The sequence below is a fragment of the Ammospiza nelsoni genome, chromosome 1 (genome assembly GCF_027579445.1).
Source record: "Ammospiza nelsoni isolate bAmmNel1 chromosome 1, bAmmNel1.pri, whole genome shotgun sequence".
Lineage (NCBI taxonomy): Eukaryota > Metazoa > Chordata > Aves > Passeriformes > Passerellidae > Ammospiza > Ammospiza nelsoni.
This window is the reverse complement of record NC_080633.1, coordinates 53,111,767-53,135,636: the sequence shown is the minus strand read 5'-3', so window position 1 is coordinate 53,135,636 and position 23,870 is coordinate 53,111,767. Positions and strand designations below refer to the sequence as shown.

The window sequence follows — 23,870 nt, the reverse complement described above, 5'->3', positions numbered from 1 at the left end:
TGAGGCCTAAATTTTGCTGCTGCTTCACATGTACTCGTGAGGAGACAGGATTTGTTATGCATTTGTGTACACAGAGTAGACCTGATGCGTCTCTCATATTGATGTATTTTTCAGTGGTACATAAATGTTTGTTTTATGTAGGAATATAACTTTGCTGTATTTTCTAGTCATTAGCTCAGACAGCTAATGGTAACGTCTTTTTAAGACAAACTGTTGAAAGCAAAGGATTTAGCTGTATTTCTCACAGAGCATAGAAGCATTGCTTATGGGGTTTTTCAGCCTGACCTTTCAGTTTAAAACTGCTGAAATGATTACTGGGGCTGATGAACATTCCTGGTGTAATTAATGCAACTTACAAGAAAAGGGAATTGTGCATGAAAACTTCAAGGACTTCTCTGCAGCTGGAATTCCTTGAATATGTATGAGTTGGTTTTAAGTAGAGACCAGAAACTGTGAGAGCACTTAAAGGCAGAGAAGGGTGCTCTGTAAACCTAGAAGATGCCAAAAAGCTCCTACCAGCTGGTACATCTAAGTTTTATAAACCTGCCCTCAAACTTCCTAGATGAGTGCCAACATAGTCAAGTCACTTGTACTTCAAAGGCAGAGGTAAGGCAAATTATGTATATGGAGTAGTTATTGCTCAATATCCAGCAGGTACAGAGATGTGGTAGTGAAATTTTAAGTTTGTGAATATGATTTTAGGTGCAGTTGAGGACTATAAGGATTTGCAGTGTCTTCAGAGACCTTGGTAAGGAGACCTTGGAGCTGAAATGCTGGTAGAAAAGAGAAGCATCTATAAGCAAAGCTTTCATAATGATCTAGAACTGGCAGAGCAAGGGCAAGAGCAAGCTGTGCAAGAGCAGAGCTGGAGGAGCAGGCAGGGCCCAAACAGGGGTGCAAGGTTCAACCAGGAGAGCAGGTAGCATTTGTGGCCAGGAGCAGCAGCCAATGCTGTAGGGCCAGCAACAGCTTGGATAAACCCTTGTCATCCTCCTCTGCAGGTGACAAAGCCCTTGGACCTGCTGAATGCAAACTGAAAAGGGATTGATAATACAGAAGATGAGAAAACAGCCTACATCAGGGTGCTAGAGAAGAAAGCTGTGAGGTATTATAATGCAACTTTGTCTTATTGCTCTCCTTTTCCTCCCATTATTAAAGTAATTTATTAAGAAAGTTGATGTAGTGGGGTGGCAATTCAAGCTGATGTTTTATTACTGGCTGCTGAAGTTTAAGCCTGGCATGGCTGATATCCACCAGAGGCTGTCAGAAATGTTGCAGAAGGCTGTGTATAATCACAGGACATCTGTCCTGAATGATTATGACATGTCATAGTAGCTTCTTTTGTATGCAATTGGAAGGGATATGCTATTTAAGTGAATATCCACTTCTTTTCTCTTCTATTAGTAGGATACATTGACAGATGAGGGAAGACAGTGGCAACTGAACCCATGCCAGATTTATCTCTACAGCATTTGCATGGGGAGGTGGATCTGACATTACAGAATGACTGAGGGTGGCTGTGAATCTGTGCTTACTATAGCTGTATTCATATAATTTTGATTGTATAGATTTGTAAAAATAACATAGATCTTCACCCCATATGATATGGAGTGTCCGTGGTGTTGGTTTTTTGGACTCTTGGGAAGCATTTCCTGCAAATACCCCCTGAAATACCCCAAACCCCTGAAAATCTCAGAACAAAACCACTGATAGTTATGAAGCACTGTGACAATCAAACAACAAGAGCAGAAAAACCATTTAGAAGAGACATATGGCTTACCATGCTGGCCCATTTTTGGTTGATCTTTTTCCAATCCTTCTGCTCTCTCGATATAACCTTTCTCTCAGTCCCTCCTTTATTCCATAAGCCCATCTGCCTTCATCTGTTAATTCAGCCCTCTGTTACTACTGAATTGTTTATCAGCCAAATGAATGTGGACGACGAGCTCTTCTATTCATTCCAACCTAGTTAAAACAGGCCTGCTACTCAGTGGTGGGTCAGTGGTTGAGAAAAAGGTAAATAATTAATGATTTGTCTGGAAATCTTTGAGAGGGAGGCCAAAACAACTGAGCATTTGGCATCTTCAAAAAAAATTTCAAGGCCTGGATGCAGGCAGGAATAATCTCATCTTCACCACCCTACTGAGTACAACAATGATTTTTGGCTTGCTGTACTTTCACAAGGTAAGAGGAATACCCCTGCTTTTCTTGGGCTTGATCCTTTTCCAGTTCAGTCTGGGAGAGATCTTATGAGATATCTGAACTGATTCAACAGGCTTAACTACTCATGAAAGGTGAAATTTCAGCTTTTTTCCCCTCCTTGGTAAGCGCTGCTTGTGCACATGCTTTCATCTCTCAGTAGCGTACCCGTGGGAGCTGTTGGTCTGACTCCCACTCAGCTAGTGTAAAATTAACCCAGTAAACAGTGGGTGCTGAAGGACCAAGGGAAAGCCTCAACACAAAGGTGTGGGACCAGATCAGAAATTGAGTGCAGAGCAAAACCAGAAGCATCCCCTTTCCATAAGGATTCATTCATCCCCTTTGAATACCTACTCTCATCACAAGAAAATCTTCTCTGGCTGTGTTCTAGCACAAGGTTACAGCATGTATCTAAGCACATTTATAGTTGCTGATCAGTAATTTAGCAGGGTTGCCTGAGTGAAAGGTAAACTTGGTGAAATTAATCAAAGCTCGTACTCTTGGGAGAGTACCTTCAAAACCCATTCCTGTAACTAGAGTTTTTCTTGGTTTGCCCCTTCAGAGGAGGTCTTCATTTGAGATTAAAACTAAATATATAGCCAAATCATTATGGTATTAACTTCCCAGGGGTTTCTTGTTCTCTTCTGTCTCTTCTGGCTTAAGTGTTGTAGTTATGATATAGGGCCAGCATTTTTCATAGACAATGAGACAACTATCCCCCTCTACTAGCAGGTATTCCTAGGAAGATAATATATATAGACTCATATCCATCTATCTACCTATCTATACAAGTACATGTATATACCCCCAAAGTGTACATATATATATATATATATATATATATATACTCTGAGTGTCCAACTTTATGTAATCCATGCAATCTTTAAACTGGTTGAGACCTCTGATACATATTAGATGAGGGAGTCTCAAATATACTGAATTCTTTCAAGTTTTATGACAACTAGGTAGAGGAGAAGAGACTCTGATTCCCACCCCCACTCCCCTGGTATGGGAGAAAAAGATGTAATGTGAAATCACCATTCACTGAGGACATATCAAAGAAGCTATAGGAACACTCATCAAAATAATTTCACTGGTGGCAGAACAACTTGTGGGCTCAATCTTTGTGTCATTGAATATGTTTTATGATTTTTTTTTTGTTAAGTAGAGCCTTAGTTGTAAAACTAATTGGTCTCTTAGTAGCATTATCATAGGCTTTATGCAGGAAAAATATGCAGTGTGTTTGCCCACGTAGAATAATGTTTCATAATCACTGATTCTCTTCTGTCAGGGATTCTAATATTTAACCTCCTTCTGTTTTGAAGCTGGTTATCATTTGTTCCAGAAAGAGAATCAAGGTAGAAGAAAATGAACTTAACAGGGGCAAACGTCAAACTAGTGTATATCTACACATAAAACAATTAGGTGAAACTGCAAAAATCAGGCCATGCAAATGATTGCAGCTGAGGGGCTAGAATTCTTTTGATCAAGTTGGTTAAATACTCCAGTAATTCAGGCCCTCTGCAAAGAAACTTTTCTGCACACCCAGGATAAAACAGGGATGGAGCCAGGGCTGTTGCATAGCATGCTGTCTGCTCCTCTGAGGAAAAATGTTACAAGGTGGTGCAGTCCTGCGAGGACAGAAGTGACTTTAACACCTGCCCCATACCATTCTCCAACAGTTACAGCCTTTGGTCATCTGTTCTAGGAGGATGTCCATCATGGCCTCCCCAAATGTTTAGATCTGGGCTGCCAGAAAGAAAGGAAGGTTACAGTGGCTAACAGTCAGCTCCTGCCCAAGAGCAGCTAGAAGAAAGCACTCTGTTAGGGCCTGAAATCTGAGCATCTACACCACACAAGTACCTACTGCTATGCATCAGCATGGCATCCAGCTGAAATGTGAGCAATCCCACCTATGTAAGCCAAAACACACTAAAAACCATTAGATATCATCAGCCAGGTCCCTCTTTAAAGACAGTCTTTGTGTGTCAGTAACAAGAGTTCTGAGTCCCGACAGAGCGAATAATCCAAAGTCAGAAGCCACAGAAGACAGGTCTGAGAATATCACTTGAACAAAATGAGCCTAGCATTGAGAAATGCTGCCCTAGATCATCTGAGTGGTAGTCTCTTTATCAGGTAAAAATTGTGTTTATTGGTAAAATTTAGTGAATACTAAGTTGCAGAAAGAGATGTACCTACGTGGCTTCTAGCTCAGCTGGAGACAAATCCAGCATAAAAACTTAGGATACATCCAAATGTACATGTGAACTGCTAAATTACCCTATTCTGCCAAGGTGGTGGATTCTCACTTATCAATCACCCAGGTTTTATTTATTTAAAGGCCCCCCAGAGCCAGTGGCAGGATAATGGCTGTGCTCCTAGTTTTGATGCATTCAAGGGGCAATATAAAGTTTAAGCAGCTTGAAATTACTCTTGGACTTCATAGAGCTTTAAGACAAGAGCATCCCTAGTCAATGATTCAGAGACTGGCCATTCCTTCTTTCAGAAAAGCTCTCCTGGGAAGGTTTGGGTCTGTTTGTACCTGGCCCCCTAGAAATGCAAGGTATGAGTACACTCTGTGAGAGCCTTACTTAGTCCTACCATCATCATCCAGATCAGCATGAGTCTTGAAGGAAAGGACATCAGTGGGGTTTTCTGGGCTTTTTTATTGCCTGTAACACAACAATCAACACAGCTGTTTCTCCAGATCAAGGTGTGCCTGACATTTTTTAAGAACAACAAATTTTCCTGCTTTTTCCCTCTTATTTGATCAAAGCACTTATAAAGAACTACAAAGTATACTATACCAAGTGGACATTTCTCTGATCAGGCATGAGCCACCAGAATGACAGATTTTGGAAATGCAATGGAATCTCTCCTGTGCCAACACAAGAGTGTGTGTTTATGTACTTCAGAATTATTTGGTAGGAAAAGACAAGACTGCTTCAACTCGCTTTTTCTACAACCTCCCCAAGACAAAGTTTTCTTGCTTTCATTTCCTGCGCTTGCAGGACTACTCTCTGGCTGTCAAAACTGTGCAAAATTTCCTGCAAAACAGACATGCATCTTGGTCACTTGCTGCCCAAATCATCTTCACCTTGTACTGCCTGCAGACCTGTCCTGAGGCATGAATAGGGCTTATCTACTGTCTGAAAATACACCAGGACTTGTCAGCAAGCCTGTGGGACAGCAAGATGTGCTTTTTTGCTTAGTCTGTGGGAGGCTGGGGAGTGTATAAAAGGTAGGCATATGAAATTCAGAGGTTTGTTTATTATATAGATAAGAATCTGAACTGCCAAAGTTTAGTCTAATTTTAAAGCTCCTTATGCGTTATGCAACTCTCTTCCTTTTCAGTCAAATGCAAAGTTACAATACAAGCCACTTTATTTCCAAAATGTATAATTTCATTCTTTTGAGGAACAGCAGGGCAAAATGTCCTCTTCAAAGCCTGGTTCATTTTCTGAACCAGTTGCCACATTCATCTTCTGTTCTGTATCTGAGTGGATGTCTACCGGAAGTGGGTATGCATTTTGCCTCTTGATCTTAATTTTGATCTCTGGTTTTACATAAATTCCAGCAGGGGACAATTTTCACTTCCTTCTCTCGTAGGAGATTCAGGATATTCTTTTCAGTCTTAAAGGAAAGCCGGGGTGGTAGCTTCTAAAGAGGAAAGCATATGCTTGGTCCCCGTAAAAGGGTTCCTCTCCCCAGGTCTGCAGAGCATGGCAAGGTCTTCTGCTTCTTATCTCATGACCCTGAATGTATTCAGGGTGGTTCCTACTCCTCATGCACATCCATAATGTTAAACTGCCTCTAAAATTCATAACCAAGCTTGAAGTTTGAGTTGCTGGATTTAGACTGTTTTTAAACAGGTGCATTTATCAGGTTTTCCTGGTTTCACTAACTTAATGTTTTTGATAAAATCAACATATGTGTTCACCCTTGGAGATGAGAAGCATGTCCCATTTTAATACACGATGTAGAATTACACCAGTAACCCAGAAGAGCAGAAGAAGCGGGATAAAAGCTCTGAGGGGGCAATGAATCAAGAAGTGAGGAGGCTTGGACCAGTTCTCTACTCTGTTCCAGAAAATTACTGTGTGAACTCTGGGCAAAAATCACCTTTTCACTCCTCTGACTCTCTCCCTCATCTCTCTGTTCTTCTTTCCTATTTAGACTTTCAAAGTGCAAAGGCAAAAGCACATGCCTACTGTAGGCAGTTCCAGTGTAAATGCTGATATACAGATTTAAAACAAGGAGGGAAATATTTGTTTGGAGGCCTCCTGTAGGATTTTGTCATCATGGCCCACTGCAATCTATGATCAGTGGATGGCTTTGCTGGATGAGGAGAGCCAGTGTGCTTGCCCAAACATCACCTTAATTTCCCAAACACCTGCAGAAGATGTTTCTGAGATGCACATTTGCTCACGTGGCTTTCATGACCTGGTATGCCTTTTGATCTGCCCTGCTCCTGGGGAAGAGCTGGAGCTGCTTTTTGATGATAGGCACCCCTTTCTTCCCACTCTCAATGCACAGGGAATTAGCCCACTTGCTGGTATCGTGTGTGGGTAGTTCTGACTGTTGGTGTATCTCATCTTTCACTAACATTATAAAATACCAAGCCATTCTTTTCCCCAAATCCAATTTGATTTTCCTTCTGAGGTTCTGCTTATCTGATTCTAATTTCTCCTGTTTCACCTCTTCAAGAAAGAAAATTGGATGATCAAGTGGAAATGAGAGGCCACAATGCGTCTGAAAGTATTTTGGAGTGAACTGATGAGCAAATTAAAATTGGTATTTCTTGCACTGATACCAAGCACAGGAAGTGTTAGATACATAGATATTTGCAAGAGGGGAGATTGCTAAGAAGGTTTTAGAAACAAATGTAGCTTCATTTGTGTAATTACTGGACACATTTGTGGCTTTCATCAACATGTTTTTGCTTTAGGATACAAGTTAAGGTCCAGAAGAGTCTTGAAAAAATTGATATATTTAGTAGTGGGTGGGTGTGAAACCACTCCAACAGCATGGTTTATAAAACATGCTGTTAAAAAAAACCTTTTATCTAGAAAAATTAGGTGAGGCCTCTGCAGGATTTTTCTGTCTTTTCCCTCTGCCAGCTGACAAGAAGAGCTGTTCTTCAACCCTTTCGACCAGTGGATGCACTCACAGCAAGTTGCTGCTGGAAGCTGTAGCCCCCTGCAGTTCCATCAGCTCGTGGTCTGGTTTTGGTGAACCGGTTTGCAAGACCTGTGGGAGAAACGCATGTAGAGCACCTCTGTCCCCATCCTGAACTGCATTCTGAAATTTGCTCTTTTCACAGCTCTGATACTGTGACTTTCTTTGTCCAGGGGCTAAAGTCACAAACCCCTGTCCAGGAGGAGAGGCAGGAGATGACGGTGGTGCAAGGTGCGTGTTCCCTAGGGGAGGAGACCGCTGCCAGAGCAGTAGTGCCGCCCTAGCTCTTGCTCAGGTGAGCGGGGAAAAGGCTTTAATGATCACCTCGCAGGCTCTGGCCCTGGTGAGAAGTTGATGTGAGGGCATCAGCCCCGACTTCAAGGGGCAAAGAGGAGAACAGGTTGGTTTTTTCCGCCTCCACGCTCGGTGCGTGGTGAGCCGGGCTGCGTGCGGCGATGTCCCCGTGCGATCAGTCGCGGAGAGCCGGGATGCTGTGCGGGGCAGGATGGTGAGAGAGGAGCGGGAGGGCGGCCCGGGGTGGGCTCCGCAGGCGGGCGGGCGGCCTGGGCAGCGCGGGCCGGCCGGGCGGGAGGAGCGCTGAGGGGCGGGCCGGGCCGGGCCGGGCCGGGCCGGGCCGGGCGGCGCTGCCGGGCCCCGCCGCGGCGTGTGGGTGGCTCCAGGCGGCCGGTACCCAGCGACAGGCGGCGAGGTGGGAGGAGGCTGGCGGGGCGGAGGAAGAGGAGGAGGGAGCGCGGCGGTGCTGCGAGGCGTATCAGCCGGTGCTGGACTATGGTGCGGCTCGGCGGGGGCTGACACGCCGGCAGCCCGCCCGCCTTCCTCCCTGCCGGCTGACAGGCACGTGTGGGATGTGAGAGCTGCCCTCGCCGGGGGAGCATGAGCTGTGCCCAGGCCGGCATTGTCCAGGTACGAGGGGCTGCTGCCGCCCGGCCCCGGGTGAGGGTGGTGGGGCGGGGGCGGGTGCTGTCGGCTCCCAGCGGAGAAGTGCGAGGCGGGATGGAGCTGGTAGCGGCCTCGGCTCCGGGAAAGGCCCTCCCCGGGGCCGGCGGGATGCGGTGGCGGGTCGTGGGTGTGCGCTGTCACCGTGCCCGGCTGCGCCGTGCCGCCTTTGTGCCTCGGAGGTCCGTGCGGGATGGGAGCCCCGGCCGCGGCCGTGAGCGCTGCCCTGGGCGGGGGGCGGCGAGCGGGGCTCGCTCTCCGGGGAGCTCCTTGGGCCCCGGTGGGATACGGGCTGAGCCGCCGGCCTGTCGGCTGAATTCCACTAGCGACCAGATAGTGTAGAATTATGATGAGCGACGTGCCGGCGGGGATTGACATCATTTGGGGATGTGGATGCGCGCAGGCGGTGATGAAGAGTCCCGTGCCGAATTTTTGGTGGTTATGTCCTTTCCTTGTGAAAGCAGAAGCCCCCAGTTTTGGTTCTTGGCTCCCTGACAATGCAGCAAAATTTAAAGCACGAACTGCTCCCCCCCACCCCCCCGGTGCTCTGTTGCTGTAAGCCAATCTTGTGACTTCATATTTTGGTTATTACCTTGTGTTATTATGTAACTGAATTTTTTTGTTAGCAATTAAATAAAATAACTTATAAGTATGTTAAGAACATTGCCCTAGCCTGTAGCATTGTCAAATGCTGCGTTTCTCATTTTGCAGCCTGCATAGATAATGGGTTTGCACTGACATGGGCAGTGCAATTCATTTTGTTCTCTATTGCATCGTTTCCCGTGTGTTTTTCTGTAGTTGCAGAAGAAATTAGTTGGCTTGGGTTTAGATTTTTGCATCCTGCTGTTTGGAGCTGCAGTAGTCTTTTTTTTTTTTTTTTTTGTTTTCTTTTAATATATATGCTGCACTCAGCAGAAGTGCGTAGTGAGACTGTACAACAGTCAGTCAGGCTCCTGTCCCTGTGTTTACCAGCACCACTGTCGTGTTCTGTGGGGCACCTAGCCCTGTCTGAACTGGGCAGCAATTAGGGGCAGGGTGCTGCTGTGCCAGTGGTGGCACATAGCAGGTGGTCAGCTGTGCCATTCTGATTAGTGCTCATGCGAGGATTGCAGTTATTACAGTAATTCATTTTGGCTTGGGGATTCATTTTGAAAATTTGGATTTTCCACTAAGAAGGGATTATCATTTCTCTGTGTAGTACGTGTGTTTTGTGAAGAAGTGGAGTACGGTATGTATCCTGGCTGCTCTCTCTGCTTCCCTTCTGTCTGTCTCTGAAGTGCACACCCAGTTTGGACAACACAGGTGCAATGTTGATTTTCATGCTGGAACCAGAACAAGATGTAAAAGGCAGCACACACTTAGTCAACCCACACCACTCATCCTGTCAATGCAGTCTCAGTCTAGTACAGGGGAAAGGAGTGTGTGTTCTTACAGGGGAAATGTGGGGTCTGTTTACTTGTTTGTTTCAGGAGGGTGAGCAGGGAGTTGGGTCAGAACAAAGAGAGGTTGATGTCCAGCATTTGTGAGCAGCCAGCAGCATGCCAGTTAAGAGTGGGGGGCATGTTTTGTCACTTGTGTGATGCTATTGCTGATGTGTTTCTGACTTAATGTGACCTGAGCTTTGGACTCCTAAACTTTTAGTGTCAGTCAGCTTACTCATTTGAAACCAGAGCAGGCCAGAGCATGAACTGATCCACTCAAGTGATTTTATCAGGAACTATCAATATCTGAACGTGATGCTGATTAATTTGAAAGCAAACTGTGTACACGTGCTCAGAACATATCGAAGAATTAATTCCAAATCCATATGCTCAGTATTTTACGTGCATTCTAATAAAAAATATGGTCCTTGCTGTTTTCTAATAAATAACTGGCTAAGACTTGTTACTGAGGTGCATTTTTCAGTGGCTTTGTGTTTCATGTACATGGCATGCGATCTTGCATCCTTTGCCATTGTGAGATAATCCCTGTGAAGCTTCATGAAGTTTTGCACATGCTGTGTCAGATGCTAAGTAGCATTCATTCAAGGTAGTGCTAAATCCTTCTCCTTGTCTCCTTTTCAATAGTCTTCTTACAAACAATGCAGTGACTTGGAAAAATAGTGAGAGCGAAATCTAGCTTATTAGCTGCCTTTTGAAATACTGCAAAAGATGTGGCCGTGGTATTGTGGGGAGGATTCAAGTTGTGAAAGTGATGGTGTTGGACAGTTGGTGTTGGGCCAGGAGCTGTTCTAATAAAGAGGATAGGTTACCTGTGTTTTAAAGCTCCTGGATCTGCCTTGTGGATACAGGGGATTAAGATTGCCCCTGTGGTTTCACCTCCGCAAGATGCTTCTAAAAAATACCCAGCAAAACAACCTCCTCATTTCCATAACAGTTGGAAAGTTCAAACAGAAGGGCTTTTAGTAATTAAAAAAAGCAATTCCAAAATATCTTTGTTTGTGATGATAGATTTTTCCAGAGAACGTAGCTTGTCCTCATTATGACTTTTGATCTTTCTAAATATCTCTATGGTCCTGTCTTTCCCTATGTAGTTTCCTCCAAAGTTAGGGGTACCCACAAAGCCTGGCTTCAGCATGTACAGATCATAGTCCTTGTAGGCCTCTAGAGACAGGGAGGAGAACTCAAGCTTTAAGCAAGTGCTCTGGCTCACTGTCCGTCCTGTTCTGTAGATGGGGTGCTTACCTAAGCCTAAGCCTAAGCCAAAATTACGCATTTGAGAGCAGTGCCCTGGACAGTTCAGCTGGGTGTCCGTATATACGTGTAGCTTACGTGGATGGATGATGCCTGCAGCTGCCACAGCTTCCCAGCAGGTACAGCTGTGAACCATCACTGCACTGGGAGTCACCATCACCTCAGATGCTCCCTTGCCTCCAGTGGCACCTGTGCTGCTGGGAATGCTGCTGTAGCGTTGGCCGTGTCCCTCAGAGTGGCTTGCAGCAGCTGGAGGATGATCCTGCCCATACGGGTTTGTGTATCTGCCTATTAGCAGGAAAGGGAATTGTGACGCCCCCTTTTCTTCAGGATGTCTGTTGTTTGTTTACACTCAGTGGCTTTCTCGGTTTTGGCAATAAGGAGATGAGTCAGTTTTGCTTCTGTTTAAGGCTTTTTTTACCCATTTCTCCAGTAACGTTTCATGTGCTCTTGTGATTCTGCAGTGGCTGAATGGCAAATACTGCAGGCATTTGGTTTAATTCCTTAGAAGTGTATTTCTATTGGCCTTAGATACAATGACCATTAATTCTAATAAAGCTTAAAACAGACTAGATCTTATGTACTTATGTATTTGTCCTAAAGCACAGCAATACTTTGTTTTCTAGTGGTAATCTCAGAAGGGTAGGGGTCATGCAACTCAGAAAAAATAAAAATGCAGTCAGTAGCAAAGAACAAGATAAGATGCCGCCTACTTTAGTTGATTTTTTCCAGCTGAGATTTGAGGCCAGCGAGATGCTTAGAATTAATTAAGAAGAAATGGCAAGGTTCTTTGATGCAGGGAGCCCAGGGTCATTTTCCTTACAGTTAATGAATGGTGGCTAGGAAGCTATATAATGGGCTTGTGAGTCAGTCTTGGCCTTTTTTGGTGAGCCATGTCTGGCTAGGGTATCCTGTTGTTAGCTCTGAAGTAGGAAGTTTGAATTCTTCAGGCAGGGCTCCTTAGGAGATGCTGGGACTGTCCCTCGGCAAGATGATGTACTCAATCTCAGATGTTTATGGAAAATGGACCAGAAAGACTGGTCCAAACTACAGGTGAAATGGGCTGTTGTCCCAGGCAGCAGACTGCTGGGGGCAAGTGGCTGGCTGTGGACTGCTTTTGATTTTGCAACAGGGAGGAGCTGGGTTGAAGCAGGGCAGCAGCTGAGCAGGGCTCCCTTGCTGCAGTACCTGTTGCAGCTCCCATTTGTCCTCTCCCTCCAGGGGTGGCAGCAGCAGAAACCACTGTCAGCTCTTCAGGACTCTCCCTTCCCAACTTTCCACTAATAATCTCACCCTCCTTTTCGATGAGTTCAAACAGCCTTAGCTTGATCCCAGCTCCTCATCCTTTAGTCCAGAACATTGCCTATAATGCAGATAAACTGTGAGATGGCTTGGGAGCTGGGGAGGAGTGATAAGGCAAGCCGTTTCTCCGAGATCCTAAAACAGGGGGAAACCCCGGTGCTTGTGTTTGAAATCTCGAAGTCAGTGATCAGCCGTGTTCCCCAGGGAATCGCTGTGCTCCATTGTATTGGGAAGTTCTCCGAGGACACAGCAGTGCAGGCAGCGTTCCCCTGCTGCAGAGCAGAAGGTCTGTGGGAGAGAGCGTGTGCACAGCAGTCAGGAAACCTATTATTGAGACCTAGGCTGAGGTTTCATTTCATGCATTTAGCAAAACAGGCTTGCTCTTTCACACTTTCCAGATATTTTTATATTTCTCTGCAGATGCTTATAGAGCACCAACATTTGTTTGGTTTCAAGCCTGAATTAAAATTCCCAGCCAATGTCTGGAGGCAAAATCAAAAAGGCAAATATTTCTCCCAGAATTAAAATCCATTTAAATTTGAGAGTTGTTAACCCCTTAAATAGCAATGGAGTATAGAATATATCTTGGACTGAATCACTTGTGTTTAAAATGGAACATGCTCTAAAAATAAATGGTTAATTTCTTCAGTGTAGTCAATATGGAATTTAGAGATCACTGATGGAGTGATTTGACATCCATCTCCATAGCAGGAGTCATCTGGGAAGTCTGTGATGTTGAGGGCATTTGTTTCTATTAGCACCTTTTAAAATAGTTTTGTTAATGACCTCTTGAACACTAGGACTGAAATGTGTCATGTGGTAAAATTAATTTTTCCATTTCATAGGAAAATGTGTGCCATGTGCACCTTCCATTGCAAAATCAGGTTCCTCAGGTCCTAAAATGTGTGGTTCAACAGGCCTGTCTGTTTTTTTTTTTTTTTAAAGGAAGCAGGAGCCTGCTGTATTTCTGGTGCCAACCAAATGCTTTCACACATCTCCATGTAAAATTTAGGATGGCATCCTGCAAGCTGGAGAAGATCTGATGTTGTGCTACTCACTGTATACAGAAGGAGGATTGGTTAGGAATAACTCTCTGAAACGTGTAAGCAGAAGAGGTGGAGCAGGAAATAGTCTGCTTTTCCCAAGGGTAGGAGGAGAGCAATAGAGGGGGGGGGAATTCTTGATAACATGGTCACACAAATCATTATTTACTGTGGTTGTATGGAGCAGGGATGGGTCAAGGAGCTTCTCTTTGGATCTTAGGAGTTGCCGTGGCTTTTCTTCCTCCCCAAAACAAACTATCCTGCCAAAGTCTGTCTCTTTGGCAGCATGTACATTACATGTTGTAGAGATTTTGCTAAGCTAGGTAACAAGCCATGAAGTTGGGCATAATCCAGATTTGCATGTGAACTGTATGCCTGTTAAAAGGCTCTTCCTAAACTGTCTGAACTGCAGTCCTTCTAGCTGGATACAGTAACTCAGGTGTGTGGGACTACCTGTCTGGGCATCTGGGCACTATTACAAGTGCTTGACAAACTACTGGGATGAATGTGATCATCTGATGTTCCCAGCCTGGGCAACTTGCTGCTTTTCTTTAGAAATCTGGGCCCTTTCAAGACTGATAGTGTCATTAAAGTAAGAGATACTGTCTTATTCCAAGGTCTTAATGCAGCCTCAGGAAAATTTAGATTTAGCATTCACATTTTAATGCAGAACATCTGTCAAGTATTGGGGTATTTGTCAGTGTTCTTTAATGATGTGTTAAAAAAAGTCATCTGAGAGACCCTAGAATTTTTAATTTTAAAAATATATACACTTTTCTTCAATGAGGTATGTTTTGTGTGCGACTGCATGGCTGCCTTAAGAAGACAAAGAAAACCCCAGATTTACTCTCTAAAGCCTCATCTTGATTTAAATACCAAAGTTTAGTTGCCACATGCTTAACCATGAAAAGTGGGGTAAGCAGATGAAATATTTAATCTTGGAGTCAGAACACAGGTTTCCAAGATGATGCTGTTTGAGACTCATGAAATGCCCAGTAGCCATTAGACGGTCTCCTATTCTTGGTTACAGGCACAGGAAAGCTGTGCAAGATAAGGAGTAAGGACTTTCCATGAACTCTTAAGTTGTCTAATTTGACTGCACCATGCTCTCAAGTGGTAGCCAATGTGAGGCCATGATTCAGAAACATTACATACGTACCCTGAGTCACAGGCAAGCCATGATGCTGAGATAAAGTGTTATTGAGTTTGGTTTGAGCATTGAGAATGAGCAATACTCCTTCTAAAGTTATTTGGAACTTTTCTTGATGAAAGACAAGGCCTCTGATGATTTTATTTATTTATTTATTTACAGAACTGAGTGTCATAGGGAAGCTAGCTGTGTCCTGTGCCAGCGTCAAGCACTGACATTTCTTTCTCATTACTCGAGCAGCAGGCTAAAGCAGAAACAGCCACAGAAATCACTACACAGACCAGGTATTAAGGACTAATGAGCTGAACTGTATTTTCTCCTCCATTTCTTAGGCTAGAAGATTATTTCAGTAGGGAAACACACGGTCCTGTGGTAGACCCCTTTCCAAGAGCAAACACTTTGGTGGTTTATAAGGGTCAGGGTACCTCATTTACCTTCCTTTTTGTTTCCACTTCTTAATGTTCCTCAAGGATTTTGCTCTGTGTGTGAACAAAGCTCCCATTAAAGAATAAGATTTCTCACCTGACTAAAGCCAGCCGTTCTTATGTTGGTCAGGAAACTGCATCCTGGTGTAGAGTATTTCCCACTCTTGAAATTTGACTTTGCCTTATTCTTTCATGCTCCTCAGAACTGTAACTCTCAAAGAATCCTTGCTGCATGTATTCAAAGACTCCCTCTCTGCACATGTGTTTTCAGTCTCTTTGATAGTCTGTTCTCCCCCTTCTACCTTCCCCCTGCTCAAGAACCAAGTGAATGCAAAGTACTGTTCTCTGCAATGCAGTTTGCTGCACAGGTAGCATTGGTCATGCAATTTCATGTTTCAGATAATTAAAACATGTCTAATAACTCAGACTAATTCTCCATACCCAATAACATGATGTAGGCTAAAACCTTAGTATGTGTATTTGAGCAATTATGTTAGGGCATTTAATTAAAAGCATGTATCACCTAATTGTATGTCTCTGAGTCCTTAAATATTGCTATCTTTTGCGTGGTGCTGAGAGGGCACTTGCTTATCATGAAGTGCTTAGGGCAATTTACAAATTAGGTTTTACTGTTGCTGGGCAGGGAATGAAAAAGTTTTGGTATGTGGGAACAAAATCACAAGCAGGAAATGCAGCAAAAGTGTAGCAAATGTGTGGTGAAGTGTTCTGGGTGCCTCTGTGTTCAGCTTGCCAGTTGTGTTATTGAGGTTTGTGTAGAGGTGGAGCCTACAGTGCGTGGAAGAGGACAGTATCTTCTAGAAAAGGAATCTAAGGAGCAGCTGCTTGACTTGCTTGTTGGAGCCACACGGTAATTTTTTGACATGTGGGCTGTATTGGCTTATCCATCTTCGAAGATCATCAGAAGCCCAGGGAAGTTGCTGCAATACTTCTAGAAAGGGGCAGGCTGCCCTCATGCCTCCTTTCCCGACCCACCCTGTCTGCAAAGGTGACTTTTTGAAGTTTGGAATAGAGGTAGTGGCTCAGGCCAGGCTCCCTGCAGGGTTTTTTCAACCTTGCACCATCACTATCTTTCAAAAAAACCCTAAAAAAATGTCTAAGGCTCTGAGTGGAAATGAGTAACAACTTCCCAAAAGATAGTAGAGAAAGAAGTTGCTTGATTACAGCAAAAGGATGATGTAGGGCTGTGGGGGAGAGGTTGTATGTTTAAACCTCTGTTTGGAGTGGGAATATAAATGTTTCTGGTAGAGCCTCTACTTCTGTAAAATATTTTAGTTGCCTAGTTCTTATGAGGATGATTTTCTAATGGTTATAAAATGTGGATTTCGTGCATATGTGTATGTATTATTTGTTGGGAAGAGGTTTGTTCTCCAAGTTAAATATATGCCTGGTTTGACCTATTTTTTCCCAACCTAGTTCTGCCAGCACTGCGTGTGCACGCGTGATGTTCCTGCTGAGGGAGTCCCGCTGACCTTAGAGAGACAAGGCACCTTAGGAGAGCTGGTGTGTAAGTGGTGGCAGTGCTAGTAGGCTCAGGGTTTGCATGAGATGGGCTGTCAAGCTGGCTCAGCGAGGGCAAGATGAGAAATAGGGTGTTTGAGGAGGTGTCTGATTTAACACCGAATTATCTGGCAGCTCGGCAAGGGTCGTGAATAATATGCTTGGCTGACTTGTGACCTTGTCACAGTAGGTCTGAGGTGGACAGGAGATCGGTCTACTTGATGGCCTTCTAATAACTCACTGAAAACCCAGGTCATCTGCTTTAGCTACCTGGACCAAAAAGGATATAAATGCAGCATTGCTAATCCAAATAATCCTTGTGGGACCACGAGAGGGGGTATCCACGTGCTGAAATGAAAAGTGATAACAGGGCCTTAAGCAAATGAAGATCTAAGCTGCTAAGTGTACATAGCATATCGTGAGCTTACTAGCTTATGTCCAGGACACTATAGCCATGTTTCAGGCAGTGCTGCACTATAGTAGGAGTCCTAGTGAAATATATGTATTGTACAAATGGCCTTGCCCCAATCCTAGTTGTTCTAAATGGGCTGCAGCTGTGATATCCTTAATTGGGTGGCAGCTGTGGCTAATGAAGGTAACTGGGACAAAAGGGGGTGGGTTGGCCAGTCAGGGAGAGCCTTGGAGGAGCCCTGACGAAGAAGCAGGAAAAACATTGCTGTGAAGAGCTGCTTGTGAGAAAACTACCCAGAAGGTATGGGACTCTAGAAATATGAACTACAACAATATGAATACAATACTGCACCAGAAAGGGAGGCATGACAGATTATCTTGAGTTGGCTGCATGAGACTGGTTTATGTGCAGGGCTCTGCTGTCCCCAGGACTTCTATTGTGTAATAAAGACAAAAGCAGCTTGCTGCATCTCTGCCCCCTCAGTGTCATTGTGCCCTGGATGAAGTGCAAAACTGGTTAACAGTGCCTGAAGGGAGGCAGGTTCTCAAAAGCAGGAACTCAGAACTGGTGTGTTGGGTAAGGCGTCGTGTTCAGGGAGGAGCTGCCCTCCCCAGGCAGGGTGTTACTGTTTCTCTTGTACCTGATTTAGATCTAGGACCTAGATCTGTGACTTTCCAGGAATGTGTCCTAACAGGCAGGGAGCTTCTCTTAAGTGTGTATGGGACGTGCTTTACATGCATCTGGCCAAAGTTGTTGTGTTCTACGTGGAACATCTGAGGATTCATTGAGCCAGAGAGCATGAGGGAGCATAATTCTGCTTTAATGGGTAGAGGGGGAGTTTGTGTGTGCCTTTGGCAAGAGCCGGTTCTGGTGTTTTATATGCAGAGTAGCACGTGGGTTGTCAAGCCTGGTGTTTCTGCGATGCACAGGAGCAGAGCACGAGGTTCCTGAACCCTCTTATGCAGAGAGCAGGACTGAGTAGCAGTGAGTATCATTTTCAACTTCAATGCCTGAATTTTGCGTAAGCCCCATTCTTTTGATCTGGCCCAGAATATCTATGTTCAGTCTTAGTCTTCTGAACTGTTTTTATTCATGCCTCAGTGATGCATCCAGTGGGAATTTGCATGTTCATTTGGCTTGTTTTATGCAACAGTTTCTTCAGTGGAATCCTGGTAGCTAATGGTGAATATGAAAGCTTTCAAATACGAATTCCCATGTAACAGGATACTGGTGTAATTCAGTCAGAGCTTTGATAAGCTGCATATCATATGTGATAACCTCAGAGGACCTTGGATCAGAGCCTAGAAAGTTGTTCGGCTCACCTCTAAATTTGAGTGAGAAGATGGAGAGATTACTGAGAAATGCTTTCCAGGTGCCCCACTTAGCCAAACCATTGTCTTTCCATAACCACTTTCCTTGATTCTCTTTTCATGGATTCTGATAGATGGTAGAGTGAGAGGGAGACTTTGTAGCTGCAGAGGTCTCAGTTGGACTTCATGCCAATTCTCATTAGAGGAACATAGTTAAAACTGCAGTTCATGAATAAAATAAGTTCGCTCCCTCTAGGAGCTTTTGAGGGTTTTTTTTGTTTTCTTGTTTCCCCACACGTGTTTTTTAAAGGAAGCAGGAGGTAAAAAACTTTTTCAGCCTAAGTCAGCAGGCAAATACTGCATCTGCTGGAGGTAGCAAGTCTTCTGCATAATGATCCAATTTTATGTAATTGCTGTGGAGGAAAAAAAATCCTGTTTTAGAGCAGAGAGGGCTGGCACTGAGAAGACTGTTTCAGAGACTGCTAACCAATTCTGATGTTCCTCCTCTTGCTGTAGTTCACATCCCTGCAGTGCTGTCCTGCTGGGCTTGCCCAGCTTCAGGTGTGGCTCGGGAGCTTGGACCAGCCCTTGGCAGCCCTGCTGAATGCTGAGTCACAGGGAAGAGATGGAGATACAAATAGTACTCAGATCTGTGCAGCACTGTTGCATTATTTGCTGGAAACTAGAGACCCCCACAAATCACAAGCAAGTCATGAGTTGTTGATCAGGATTGGTGAAATAACTACAATTTGCATTTTCTGATAGCTGCTTGAGTAAAGAGCTGAATTTGTGAGCTACCATGAAGCTACTTACCAAGCCTCTTAAACCACCCCCATCCCCCCAAAACTCCATGTATTTTTATTTGCAGGTATTTTGGGGGAATATGTGTAGACATTGCATCACCCTTGTTTTGATGACTCTTTTCTTTGGAGTCTCTCACTCCCAGTGAAGACAGGTGACCTGGCAGGAGCAAATCCAATACACTGTGAACATGCAGTATAATTATCTTCTGGAAGTAGTTCTGGAGCATGCATGTGTGGGAGGAGGGGAGGCATATTAAGTAGTGAAGCTGCATGAAAATTTGCCAGTGGAACAGTTTTCTGTCAAAAAAAAATGCTGTTTTAAACAGAATCAAAATGTTCCTCATGAGAATGTGTTTGTACTGCAGCTGGCAACTGTTCAGAGGATCTGGAGCCCTGCAGCCTTGTTTAATGATCAGATCCAGTTGGGAGAGATCAGACATGGAGGTGTGGCAAGGTGGTGGTTGTTGTTATGTTTCAGTTGTAAAGAAAACTTCAGAATGCTTCGATTTCCCACAGTGCAGAGAATGAGACTTGACCTACTCTGCCATTTCTTTATGCAGCCCTTTCTTAAAAATTATCTCCCATCTCCAGTGCACATCATTAAAGTGCTGTACTATTGTATTTACTTCATGGAAGCCTGGGGCCCATATCTCAGCTTATGCCAAGTTCGTTTAAGTCACTGATCTTGCACTAGGGATGCATTTGGCCCATGAGGTCTTAAAATAACTGTGGAAATATTCACTGCATATTTATGTGGGACAGAGACCACACAGATTTCTCAGTTTGCAGTTTTCTAATGCTTGTGCACTGGAAAACAAAAACACATCAGTGAGGGAAGCCCGTCCCCCAAATATATAGAGTTGCTTTTTGGCTTGACAAGATCACCTTGAACAGGATCCCTGCTCCCTTTTTTGAATTCAGTTTTCCCAGGTTAGATTCAAATGTTATGCTAGTGGGTTTCTCTTTTCTTCCCTCCTGACACTGCTGGGAGCAATTTTTTTTCTTCTCATTATCTCAACTTCCTTCCACCTCACAAACACATTTTTTATATCTGTTTGAGCCTGTGTTTGGGCTTTCAATCTGGTGCAAACTAAGTATAGTGCTACTGTTTGGCCCCTCCTGTTTCAGTGGTATTGGGACCTTCTTATTTTTGTTTGCTATATCCTAAGACAGCCCCACTGTGTTAAAATACAGGCCATTTTGCAAAGAAAAACTCTCACCAGATTGTTTGAGAATGGTCCTCACCAAGGAGACAAATTTTGGCTTCCCATCTTGGCTTCACTTCTCTTGTGGCAGACAAGCTAGTCACTAGTGCAATGGACAGAAAAATGATGGCTTCAATTAAAGTCTTAGACTTTTGTGGTGATTTGTCTTATTCCTTCAAAGACCTTCACTCTTTGCCTTCTGGATTGCTCTGGTATGTTGAAGCCTATCCTCCAGCTGTTTAGTCTGGCAAAACATGAATGTGGAAAATGCATTTCTTTAGTGTGGCAGTGCATTTGTTTGACAGTTGAACAGTTTCTTGTTCAGAAGAAGCTGCTCAACAACAGCAGTTTGTCATCTCCTAAGGTGAAGAAAGAGACAGTTAATGGATGTTTTTAATATCCTGAGATTATTTCTGGTTCTGTTTAGTTAACAAATTCCTTGTGCTTGTTTGCTAGCCTTTGCCTTGCGTCCTGTGTGTACAATTACCTTTCAGTCTCCCCCTGGCCTGGCACCTCTTCTGCTGGATGGTGGATTGGAGGGTATCTGTGCTGTGCCCCTGGTTTCCCAGTCAAGGTACTCACATAGCAGGAGGCAGAATTAATCTTGCAGTCCTCTATTAGCTGGACAGACCTTGGAGGTGTCAAACTTTTAGTCTGTTGACAGATGAAGCAAAAGCAAATTAGAAGCTTTCTCACTGTGCTTAGTCTTTTTCTAGGCTGAGTACAGATAGCCAAGTATACATGTAGAAAAAAATATTTTGAAAAGTTCTTTCTGTTTCCTTAGAGGTCCTGCTGTCCATGGACAAAAATGGTAATCTTTCAGAGATCCTTGTCATGCTCTGCCACAAATACTTAGCTATTTTCAGTGTATTGACCCAAAACTTTCAGGTACTAAATGCTCTTGTAGCAGGGATGTGATCTCCCACAGGAATGTTATGTCAAATCTGCCATCCAATTTTCTATGTAACCTGCATTCTTCAGGCCTCACAGTTGTTTGGGTCTTTTTTCTTTTTTAGTTAATGTTTTTATTTCTTAAAGGGAATTTTCTATATTTCAGTCTGTGCCCATTGCCTCTGGTCCTATCACTGGTCACCACTGAGAAGAGCCTTGCTCAGTCTGCCTCACTCCATTCCACCAGCCATTTGTGCACATTGATTAGATCCCCTTTGAGCCTTTTCTTCTCCAGGCTAAATAATCCCAGTGCATCTTTCTGCTTCTCTAGCCACTCTTTTCTGCATGTTAGTCATTCCCTTGGGTGAGGACATGCATTTGTGTGCCTGCATGGAGAGCTGTGTCAGGGAAGTGACCCGGGTTAGAAGTAACCAGTTCTTTTATGCTGTGTGTTTTTAACCCAGAGTGAGGTCTGCTTGGCTGTTCCATGAAGGTTTATGGCAATGCAAGCAAACACCAGCAAAGACTGGGAATAAGAAGTGGGAGGAAGGCAAGGTGTTTCTCCTTGTGGAAGCATCAGTTTTTACTGACTTAAAGTGTTTGTGACAGTCATCACCTAGGTGGACTGTGAACAGATGTGAAGGCCTAAGGGGAAAAATCTTTGGTCTAGACTTACTAAGGCAATGAGATGGTGTTTTGCAGGGACTTTTGTCACCTGTGAGAAAAAAACATTTTTCTGTATGATTTCTTTAACCTTTCCCCAACCATTTGCTGCTCAGAAACTTTAACTGCTTGAATTTCTTTGGATTTAGTATCTTACAACAGAGATCTGCTCCATGAAATCTCCTCTGCATTCCTTTGAACCCATCTGTACCTCCATTGTATTTGAAAATGAATTTCACAGCTCAACTAGCTGTTGCATTAAGATTCACTTCCTTTAGGATGTTGTGAACCTGATTCCTACTGCTTCCTCTCCTCTCCCCTCCCTGCCCCTTCCCATGTGAACCTCATATCTTCCCTCAGCTGTCTTTTATTCTTCCCTGAACGGTCTCTTAATCTTCTCCTCTGCCTTCATCTTTGGTATCTGTATACCATCCCGCTCCTGATTTGTCACCATTATACTGTGCACTCCATTTTTCAGATATTCCTTTTGCATTAAATCCCATACTAATTGTCTTCTAACTCCAACCCCCTAATGCACAGCTTTGCATCTTTTGTTATAGCTCTGGGTATTTTGTGTGGTCCTGTTCCACTGCCATCTCATTTGGATACAGTCCAGTTTATCATATGTGACCCCTTTCTCTCCTTCATCTCCTCCTACTACAATATTTTGGTCAGGAGCTTAGTTGTGGTATTTTATTTATTTATTTATTTTAATTAGACCAAATTTACCTCTGTTCTTGCATTACTATGGAATGTAATTTTCCGTTTCTCTTTTGACAAAAATCTTTGTCTATTGTTTGGTCATTTTTCTCCTTTTGTATGGTAATCTTAACGTCACCAGCTTTCTACAAGTTAAAGCTCTGCTGCGAGGGCATTTTTCTCCTCTGCTTCATTGTATTTGAATCCCAGGTCAATGTTTTTGTCTATTGATCTTATTTTTATCTCTCTGGATTTGCTTTTTTTAATAATAATGCCTATTCTTAACTACGCGTTCTTGTGCCCTCTGCCTCTTCTTTTGCTAGATAATTAACATGGCTGAAGTACTTTGTTTTTGCAACAAGGCCTGGCAACTTTTGCAACAAAGCTCAACTTCAAGCTCGTTGAGCCAGTGGTAGGAGATTGCCTGAGTACTTTGTTAATTTTTTCCTTCAGATCCTTCCCTTTGCTGCTACAAAATGTGCATTGCAATAATAGCTGTGAAGTGCTGCTATGTGTTCATCTTATCTGTATGATATTTTAGGGGTTTGGGTGTATAGACACGGGATGATTCACTGCTCAGTGCTATACCTTGTATTTCACAGAATTGTGTCTCATAGTTGTCATTTGTGAGACAGTCGCTTCTGATGGTTCTGACATTTTTGACATTGACTTATTGGTAGGTGAAAAATTAAGTCTTCCAAAATGCAGAAGACCTCAGTGAGTACTGCTCATGCACAATTTCATGCATGATTTTCATGCACAATTTGTTTATTGGGATCATTATGGCTCTTAGAGGGTACTGGGGATTCCTGTTCATTTTGGTGGGTGTTCTGGGGATCTTTCTCCCATTGCTGTGTTACATTTATCTCACCTTACTTCACCTGTCTAGAATTGAGCTCTTTTGTGCCAATGGAACAACTTGAGTTCTTTGTAGTGGGTAGAAGGGCTTAGGATGAACCATTCACTATTTTAAGATAAGTTGTAATTTCTGATGTCCCTCTCTCAAGGAAGCCTCAATGCAAATTTAAGCAAAACAGCTAGAGCTGGATGATGTAAATCTCACCTCACATCTACTACAGGGTTGTTTGTGTCAATACAAGACTGGAATTTCTGGTCAGTATTTCTGGTGGTAGTTCATGTTATCATTTCCTTGAAGTGTATGTTGCTCAAATAATTTGTGTCTGTCTCCCTGGAGAGTTTAATTTTGCTTTAATGGAGGGGCTGAATGTCATTATGTTCAGTGGAAGGTGTCACAAGCAATAATGGTTGATTCATAATCACCTGCACAAAACTAGGTACAGCAATGGTAATTGCATATCCAGACAATAATTCTGTCTATAAGTGTTGAAAACTCAGATGTTGGACTTCCTGTCAATGGAGGAGTTTTCTAGGCTTTTGCTGTGGAGACTTTCTCCTACGAAA

The 23,870-nt window shown here is 43.6% G+C and overlaps 1 protein-coding gene across 3 annotated transcripts in view; it reads left to right on the top strand.

The window, feature by feature from the left end:
* Positions 1 to 8,169: 8,169 nt before the first annotated feature.
* HECW1 (HECT, C2 and WW domain containing E3 ubiquitin protein ligase 1) overlaps positions 8,170 to 23,870 on the top strand; it is a 253,494-nt gene continuing 237,793 nt past the window's right edge. For 2 of the 3 annotated variants that reach the window (XM_059478944.1, XM_059478926.1), the window contains exon 1: positions 8,170 to 8,301. In XM_059478944.1, the coding sequence (XP_059334927.1) occupies positions 8,272 to 8,301 (30 nt within the window). In that variant the 5' untranslated portion in view covers positions 8,170 to 8,271. The remainder of the gene's footprint in view (positions 8,302 to 23,870) is intronic. The other variant, XM_059478936.1, reaches the window with a different exon arrangement.